Below are 10,000 nucleotides of genomic sequence, written 5' to 3' on the forward strand. Positions count from 1 at the left end.
ACGTTTATATTAGTGTTATGAACAAGCATAAGCCGTAAAACCTTTACTTTTTGAGATATTCACGAAAAACTAGTTTTTGCATGGTGTACAGGCCACGTTTCATGTATCAGCTCCTGAAGGTTGTAGAGAATCATATTAAGTTTTTATAAGGTATGAATCTCATCTTATATCAATGTTATGAACCACCAAACTCCCTAAATGACCTTAATTTATTTTAAATATTGATGCAAAAAATTAATAAGAACTGTCGCAAAAATCTGTATTTTAGCTTTGAGAACCACCTAAATCTATGGAATTTAGTTACCAAACTAACTTGGATGGATCAGATGAATCTGGGATAGAAGAAATGAAGTTGGCCTCTACTGTTGAATTTTCGTTCGAAACAACTGTATTGTATTGTTTATCAGACTATATTTGTGTTTATCTTGTGTACTAAAAAATCAGTGTTCTGCTGAGGCCCCCAAAGTTCTGCTGTTCTCTGATTTGATGATCTCCATTTGACTGAACTGGCATGTGCTTGACATGAAAAATGTCATGTAAATGTGTGCAACGTTTTCATTTTTAAATCCACCACAGGAACTTGGAGGAAGGTACATAAAGATTGAAAGATATACGTTATTGATCCCCTAAGGGGAAATTCAAGGTCCCAACTTAAAGGAGAATTCCGGTGTGATATTGACCTAAAGTGTGTTGAAACATGATACCGAGTGTGAACGTATGTCTCATAGCCCATCTCGGCTTGTCCCCTGCACTCCAAAATCTGGCGCTAGTTAGCCGATGCTAACAATGGTGGTGCTTCGGCATCGGCCTAGCCATGCAAATAAATCACTGTTTTACACCATTTACGAGGCTCAATGTATCTCCACACTTCATTGGTAGACGTCCGAGGGCCCTGACATTTGAAACGAGACATTGAGAACTTTGAAAAAGCACTGGTAGTTTACTTACAAGACGATTTATACAGACAGGTCCTTCACGAAGTATAGCGTTTGCAGACATCTTGAATTTAGTCACGATAAGTTGAGCGACGAGTAAGAATGAACAGGTATGATAAGGGATCAGATTCCAAAAATAATTCTGTGGAAATGCATGGATTCCAGTTTCTTCCAGTAGCAGCAACTGGAATCCATGCATTTCCACGGAATTATTTTTGGAATCTGATCCCTTATCATACCTGTTCATTCTTACTCGTCGCTCGACTTATCGTGACTAAATTCAAGATGTCTGCAAACGCTATACTTCGTGAAGGACCTGTCTGTATAAATCGTCTTGTAAGTAAACTACCAGTGCTTTTTCAAAGTTCTCAATGTCTCGTTTTAAATGTCAGGGCCCTCGGACGTCTACCAATGAAGTGTGGAGATACATTGAGCCTCGTAAATGGTGTAAAACAGTGATTTATTTGCATGGCTAGGCCGATGCCGGAGCACCACCATTGTTAGCATCGGCTAACTAGCGCCAGATTTTGGAGTGCAGGGGACAAGCCGAGATGGGCTATGAGACATACGTTCACACTCGGTATCATGTTTCAACACACTTTAGGTCAATATCACACCGGAATTCTCCTTTAAGACATCACAACATACATTACAACTAGGGCTGTCAATCGATTAAAAAAATTAATCTAATTAATTACATACTCTGTGATTAATTAATCTAAATTAATCGCATATATAATTTTTGCTGTGAAAGTATTTTAAATATTTAAATTCAAATGAATCATTGAATAATCAGCATTAGTGACATTAAAGTTCAAAGACTCTTTTATTATTATTTTCACTGTTCAAATAATTGCCATAATAATCTATGATATGACCTAATATGCTGAGGAAATAAATTCAAAAGTGCTTCGGGAAGAAGTTTTTTTTTTCACATACAAGGCATTTCAGGCCACAGATATAACCTAGGGGACACAATGAAAATAAATTAACACTCCCCTCAGTGTCAACACTTATTTCTTTGCATTGATGTGCGACTATAGAGTTGATGAACTCCGGTGATATGCAAATTCCTTGCTGCAGACATTGCAGAGGACTTTATTTTCAACACTTTATTTTTTATCAACACCATCGGGCCGTTTTTTAAAAGTAAATGTTCCAATCAATGATCCAGGCAGCACGTTTTCTTCTCTCTCCTTCATTTTACAGTCTAATTTTTACTGACTAGAACGGCTCGGGGTCAAAGGTCATACAAATCGATTAATCTGCACTAATCTTTTTAATCAGTTATTTTTTCTCAAATTAATTAATCGAAATTAATCAGTTATTTTGACAGCCCTAACTACAACATAAACAGGATGATAAAATAACAACTCCACTAATAAGCACAGTAAAATATACTAAATCAAGTATAGTATAGTATAGTATATATACTCATCCCGTGAGGGAATTGGTCTCTGCATTTATCCCAATCCGTGAATTAGTGAAACACACACAGCACACAGTGAGGTGAAGCACACACTAATCCCGGCGCAGTGAGCTGCCTGCATCAACAGCGGCGCTCGGGGAGCAGTGAGGGGTTAGGTGCCTTGCTCAAGGGCACTTCAGCCGTGCCTACTGGTCGGGGTTCGAACCGGGGTGCTAACCAGTAGGCCACGGCTGCCCCTAAATCAAGGATCCACGTGAATGTACGAAGGATGTATAAGCATGAATCTCTTGCGTAACAGGGCAGGGACTGACCCTGTGTTTCAGTGGTAAGGTGCTCTATGAGGTGTGTGTCATGGTGATAGTGCAAATAAATCCAACAGTGGCGTGATAGTCTAGAGTCAAGAGACCAGCATTAAATATGGACAATATAAGAGATAAATGTAAGCATAGTAATATAAGAATTATAGCAGCAGTGCAAGGATAGGTTTGAAGTGATAGGATATCAGCCATTGGTCAAGTATGAAGTTAGACCACAGTCCACAGTGGAGGGAGGGGTTGTGCATGTGGGCTAGTATAGCCTGTAAACAGTGTAGACAGTGTAAGCAGTAACATTGTGGGTGAGTGGACAGTCCATACACAACATTGTTATATATGAGGTCATAAAAGTGTAGAAGAGGGTGGAGAGGCAGATAGACTAAGCGAAGTCGATCTCTTCACTTCCCTTTCGTGAAGCATTGAAGAGTTGTATATCCCTGGGGACAAATTACTTCCTCAGTCTGTCAGTTGTGCATGCCAGTGAGCGTAGTCTCCAACTGGTCAAGCTCTTCTGCTTCATGATAGTGCTGTGGAGTGGATGACAGTCATTGTCTAAGATGTTGATTAGTTTGTTCAGGGTCCTTTTGTCTGATATTGAAGTGATGCACTCCAGTTCAGCTCCCACAACAGAGCCAGCTTTCCTTACCAGCCTGTCTTGTCAGCATCCCTCTTCTTAGTGCTTCCTCCCCATACAACAGCATAGCAGAGGCAATGGCAACAACAGAATCAGACTGGTAAGACATCCAGAGGAGGAGCTTGCTGCAGACATTGAAGGACCGCAGCCTCCTCAGGAAGTACAGCCTGCTCTGCCCTTTCCTGTGGAGTGCTTCAGTGTTGAATGACCAGTCCAGTTCATTGTCCAGGTGTAGATATTTGTAAGTGTTTACCACCTCCACATTGACCCCCTCAATGGTGACTGGCAGCAGAGCAGGCTTAGACCTCCGGAAATCCACCACCATCTCCTTGGTCTTAGCAGTGTTGAGTTGTAGGTGGTTGAGTTTGCACCATTCCTCCTGTATTCCTCCTCTTGCCCATCCCTGATACACCCCACAATTGCAGTATTATCCAAAAACGTCTGTATGTGGCATGACTCAGTGTTGTAGCAGAAGTCTGACGTGTACAGGGTGAACAGGACTGGAGAGAGCTCAGTTCCCTGTGGAGCTCCGGTGCTGCTGATCACAGTGACAGAGAGGCAGTTCTTCAGTCTGACGAACTGTGGCCGCTCTGTCAGGTAGTCAGTCAATCCAGGATACTAGTTGAGCATCCCCACCCATCTGCAGGAGATTGTCACCCAGTCTGAGGGGTTGGATGGTGTTAAAAGCACTAGAAACGTCAAAGAACATGATTCTCACAGCACTTTTCCCCTTGTCCAGGTGAGAATGAGTCCTGTGTAGGAGATATGTGATGGCATCGTCCACGCCCACTTTCTCCTAGTATGCAAACTGTAGCGGGTCTAGTGCATGGCGTACCTGGGGTCTTAGTATGCACAAGACCAGGCGCTCCATGGTCTTCATCACATGTGATAACTGCTGTCACCTTACAAAAACCTATCATTTTTGGACTTTCACTTTGTTTACATTGTTTCTTAGAAGGTTGTTGGGGTCCTCATCTTCTAACAAAGAGCCTTAATCAACTTAAGCACTAGTAGGCCCCATGAGTAGATTTAGAGGTTTTGCCCAAACAAACTGCATTGCTTTCATGAGCAGATTTACAGAAAAAGGTGGCTTGGGCGCTGATTGATTCAGTGATAAAAGGTTTTTCACAAATATCTCAGAAATTAAAAGTTTTAGGGCCTATGTTTGTTCATAACACTAATATAAATGTGACATTTCCGCATCTTTTAAGCCGAAGACCAACTCTCTGCGGCCTTCAGGAGCCGAGATAGAAAATTCCAGGTCTAAAAAGTGGGCGTGGCCGTTTCAGGGCCTTCCCCCACCTAATTTTTTGGGCTCCTTTTTTTTCTTTATTTGGCCCTAAATGAACAGAAAAACATTGGCTCAAATGTTAATCATAATTTGCAGCCTTGACCCCATTTTTGCCCCAAACTGACCAGACTAAAATAACCGGCGCACACCTGATATAAAGTCGATTTTCTCCAGACTGGAATCCTCAAAAATGCTAAAAATGTACCTGAAATGTTCACAAGGGTTTGAGGATCATGAAAACGTGCCCGAAATTCACATTCCTAACTCTATAGAACCAAGACCTTAGCATATGTGGTAAAATTCTGAGCTATGCCCATTGACTTCAATGGAGCAGTCGCTGCCTCTGCTCTGCATAAAGGGGGATTTTGACCCCCCCCTCGTGCGATCCGGGTTCCCGGAAGTGGCTCCTGATGAAGTATCTTGCTCCGCCTTAACAATCTTTGTTGCAAGTTAGCTCTGCGATAGCTAAAAATCAATGTACCGCGAGAGTTTAACAGGTACGATAATTCAAAATCCCTATGTTATTTTCCCATAGGAAAAATCTCAAGATACCGGATCTCCTTATATGGGCAAAGATGGTAGCTTTTTTGTAGTCGAACTTCAGTGTCCTCTCACAGCATGTCTGCTGGCTTGCCATGGTAACCTGAACATACCTCAAGTCCCTCATGCTTGTCATGGTAACCTGAATATACCTCAAGTCCCTCATGCTTGGTCAAGTCCCTCATGCTTGTCATGGAACTTACCTCAAGTCCCTCACAGAGGGCCTTCTGGACCATCTATTTGAGTTCAGTTAACTTATGCTCCCACTTGCCTACTGCAAACGTCGTCTGCGCCTCAAATGTGGTCATCTCCCACATAGCCAGTCCTGACTGCTCTCGTCTGTCATTCCAGTGTGTGTGAGTGTACCGGTGTGTATGGTTGTGTGTGTGAGTGTACCGGTATGTATGGTTGTGTGTGTGTGAGTGTACCGGTGTGTATGGTTGTGTGTGTGAGTGTAGCGGTGTGTATAGTTGTGTGTGTGAGTGTACCGGTGTGTATGGTTGTGTGTGTGTGAGTGTACCGGTGTGTATGGTTGTGTGTGTGTGAGTGTACCGGTGTATATGGTTGTGTGTGTGAGTGTACCGGTGTGTATGGTTGTGTGTGTGAGTGTACCGGTGTGTATGGTTGTGTGTGTGACTCTCCATACTGCTGCAGATTTTGTCTATGTTATCAATGTTACATTACAAACTAATGTGCAGTTTTACTGTGCTTTCGCACTAGAATGAATTGAGGGAGAGAGAGAGAAAGAGAGACAGGGGGAGAGAGGGAGAGAGAGGGACAGTGAGCCATAAAGAGAGAGAATTGATAGAGTGATAGAGAGAGAGGGGGAGAGAGAGGGAGAGAGAGAGAGAGAGAGAGAGAGAGGGAGAGAGAGAGGGGGAGAGAGAGTCATAAAGAGAGGAAATTGATAGAGTGATAGAGAGAGAGGGGGAGAGAGAGGGAGAGAGAGAGGGGGAGAGAGAGGGGGACAGTGAGCCATAAAGAGAGAGAATTGATAGAGTGATAGAGAGAGAGGGAGAGAGAGAGAGAGGGAGAGAGAGAGGGGGAGAGAGAGTCATAAAGAGAGGAAATTGATAGAGGCTGAGTGCATGTCAGAGGCTCGTAGTGATGAATGTTGTGCTCGTGTTATTGAAGATGATCTACAGGGCTATTTCTATATTCATATTCATCCTCCACATCACCACGTTACTCTCTCCTCTCTCATTGCCTCTCTATCTCTCTTCTCCTCTTCCCTCTCTCTCCATCACTCTCCAAGTCTCCCATTTTCTCTCATCTCTCCATGTCTATCCCTTCTTCCCTCTCATCCGTTCTCTATCTCTCTCCTCACTTCCTCTCTTCTCTCCCTCTCTTAAAAGCTTCTCTATCTCTCTCGCTCCCTCTCTCCTTCGCTCGCTCCCTCTCTTAAAAGCTTCTCCCTCTCTCGCTCCCTCTCTTAAAAGCTTCTCTATCTCTCTTCTCTCCCTCTCTTAAAAGCTTCTCCCTCTCTCGCTCCCTCTCTTAAAAGCTTCTCTATCTCTCTTCTCTCCCTCTCTTAAAAGCTTCTCTATCTCTCTCGCTCCCTCTCTCGCTCCCTCTCTCCCTCTTTCGCTCCCTCTCTTAAAAGCTTCTCTATCTCTCTTCTCTCCCTCTCTTAAAAGCTTCTCTATCTCTCTCGCTCCCTCTCTTGCTCCCTCTCTCCCTCTCTTGCTCCCTCTCTTCTCTTAAGGACTCCCCTCTCTCTTTTTATTCTCTCTGTTCATGTTCCACTCTTCCTCTGCTGCCTTCTCTCTCTCTTGCCCTCTGTGCGCTCTCTCTTTGCTTTCTCCCTCCCCCTCTCTCTTCCCTCTCTCTCTCCCCCTCTCTCTTTCCTCTCTCTTCCCTTTCTCTCTCTCTCTCCCTCCATCTCTCCCTTTCCCTCCCCCTCTCCCTCAGGGTTGATGCAATTTGTCTCAATGGCTAAAATGCACACATGTCCTTCAGCAAGACGCACACACACACACACACACACACACACACACACACATACTCCTATGCCCTTTGTCCCTTTCAGAGGGGATAGTCTCCCTCAGAACAGATACACAAACGTACACACTTACACACACACACACACATGCACAAACACTTGCCCCTCCCAGAGAGGACAGTGCCTATGTCTAAACACACACACACACATACACACACACACACACACACACACACACACACACACACAAGGAGACACCATAAGCTGAAGCATTCAGACGGGCCAATCACTCCAAAGAGAGTGGTGTGTGTGTGTGTGTGTGTGTGTGTGTGTGTGTGTGCAAGAGTGTAAGCATTCATCACCTTCTTCAATCAGCTAAAACCACAACAGAGGACCCCATTAACTGCTGGCTGATTTGTGTGTGTGTGTATTTGTTTGTGTGTGTGTTTGTTTGTGTCTGTGTGTCTGTGTGTTGTGTGTTTGTGTCTGTGTGTGTTTGCTTGTGTGTGTGTGTGCATTTGTTTGTGTCTATGTGTGTGTGTAATATGTGTGTGAATGTATATGAATGTGTGTGTGTGTTGTGTGTGTGTGTGTGTACCTTGTGCCAGCCCTTCATTGGCCACTTCCTCTTCTTGAGCACGTAGCCCTCCTGCCTCGGAGGCTCCTGAGCAGCCCCACTGCAGTCTCCCACACCCCCTCGCACTCCGTCCACAATCTCCCAGCTGTCCTGCACACACACCATACACAACACACAACACACACACACACACACACACACACACACACACACACACGTATACACATATAGAAACACAGAAAATAAAATGTTTTAACAGGTAGGTTCTATTTATGCTGTAGACTGAAAACACGTGTACTGTAAATATCTTCCCAGTTTGCTGTACATGTGTGTGTGTCTGTGTGTGTGTATGTGTGTGTGTGTGTGTGTGTGTGTGTGTGTGTGTGTGTGCGTGTGTGTGTGTGTGTGTGTGTGTGTGTGTGTGTGTGTGTGTGTGTGTATGTGTGTGTGTGTGTGAGTGTGTGAGTATCAAACGCAAAGCGCAAGTAGCTTTGTGGGCGGATCTTGGGCGCCGTTGCTATTTTACCGGCGGGATGAATTACTGTTGCGCCCGACGCAAATCTAAAATGGGTTGGTCTGAGGTAGCTACATTACTCGGCGTAACGTGCAATAAACCAATCAGAGCGTCATCTCATATTCCCTTTAACAACAGGCACGCTTGTTCCATAGCGGATTGCTATTATGGTGGCGGATTTGCCAGGTGCAGCCAGGAACGATTCACAGCGCTATAGTCAGTTGGGAACAGTTTGCTACTGATTTTTCCTCTTGACAAAATGTAATACAGAAATGTCACAAAGACATACTTTCCGATGTTTTGGGATCACTCTCACTGAATCACAAGGTTATGAATGCATGGTGATATTTTTGCAATGTAATCTAACATTACCTCACTATAGACAATGCAGATCTTCTGTCAGATAAGCTCTCCTCTCCCATGCTGCTGCTGGGGCATTTGGGTTAAATGGCATCGGCATGCAGTTCAACATCACGTCTCCTTAAGTCCTCTAATATTTCCTAATTTATGTCATCAACACATCCGTGATTCGTGGAAATGTGTACGCTAGATTTATGCCTATTTTTTCACATCTTAACGGACACCACAATGATTTCCCTAGTGTGGTCATATTTTTCTTTGTAATTATGTATGGTTTGCAGAAATGGGAACTACTGCGTCAGTATAGATGAGAGGAGCAAAGTGTGCGTCTGTATAGATGAGAGGAGCAAAGTGTATAGTAGTATAGTATATATACTTTTTTGATCCCGTGAGGGAAATTTGGTCTCTGCATTTAACCCAATCGGTGAATTAGTGAAACACAAACAGCACACAGTGTACACACAGTGAGGTGAAGCACACACTAATCCCGGCTAGATGAGAGGAGCAAAGTGTGCGTCTATATAGATGAGAGGAGCAATGTGTGCGTCTGTATAGATGAGAGGAGCAAAGTGTGCGTTGTGCAGCACACGCTACATTATGGCCAAGCAAGCGCGCCTGCAGGTGTAGCCTACTACGGCCGCACCTTACCATCAGGCAACTCAACAACGAGAAACAATTTCCTCTGTGTGTATTCACACCAAGTTGACCAAACTTTCCAACTGTGCACAGTATCCCATTAACTGCATGATAGTAGGCTATTTACAATATTATCTGTAAAGTAAAGTTTGTAAACATGTTATCGTCAACTTAATGCACGCACAACTTTTGTTTGAGCAGGAGAGAGAATAACATTGCACGGACGCAGCAACTACAAATTGTAGCCAAGGCTACTTGCTGCGTTCTTTTACCATCTATGGTTACTGGTTATCAGCACATAATAAGCTGATTTAAGCCAATTCACTAACTCAAGACTTCAAGGCCATCATGGATATTAAATATATCCATACATTTATGGTATCCATAAAGGATACAATTAATTTAACCTCCAGCCTTTGTAAATATTTCATGAATATCTTATGAAGTCTACATCGAATGTCACTTTACTATACAAGTTGTGAAGCATTTATAAATACTGAGTTTAACACTGGGAGGTAAACTAGCCTACATCCAGCTGACCCGTATTTGTGTAACCTGGAATGGTTTGACATTCCCAGTAGCAAAAGATGAGAAATCATCTGCAAAGGTTACATCATAAAACAAATAAATTTTTATGAAACAAAAATTATTTGCTTGACTATGTCCTGTCTTTTTGGCACTGGAGTAGCCCATTGACTCAGATGTGACGTGATCAGGTAAGAGGTTTGGAACAAAAACAGCAATGCTGCTTTGCGATTGATGGAATTTTATTTTGACAAATTGTCTTCCACATTCATAAGTATAAGTATATATACTCTTTTGATCCCG

At 43.3% G+C, this 10,000-nt stretch overlaps 1 protein-coding gene across 3 annotated transcripts in view; it reads right to left on the reverse strand.

Moving 5' to 3' along the window:
* The window catches only part of osbpl3b (oxysterol binding protein-like 3b), a 75,459-nt gene that overhangs the window by 34,388 nt on the left and 31,071 nt on the right, over positions 1–10,000 (reverse strand). For 2 of the 3 annotated variants that reach the window (XM_076280645.1, XM_076280643.1), the window contains exon 3: positions 7,684–7,812. In XM_076280645.1, coding sequence (XP_076136760.1) covers positions 7,684–7,812 — 129 coding nt within the window. The remainder of the gene's footprint in view (positions 1–7,683; positions 7,813–10,000) is intronic. The other variant, XM_076280644.1, reaches the window with a different exon arrangement.

The sequence above is a fragment of the Alosa pseudoharengus genome, unplaced genomic scaffold (genome assembly GCF_046254945.1).
Source record: "Alosa pseudoharengus isolate Yale_2024_CS ecotype anadromous, Long Island Sound unplaced genomic scaffold, YU_APseudo_1.1 YU_APseudo_1.1_scf_12, whole genome shotgun sequence".
Lineage (NCBI taxonomy): Eukaryota > Metazoa > Chordata > Actinopteri > Clupeiformes > Clupeidae > Alosa > Alosa pseudoharengus.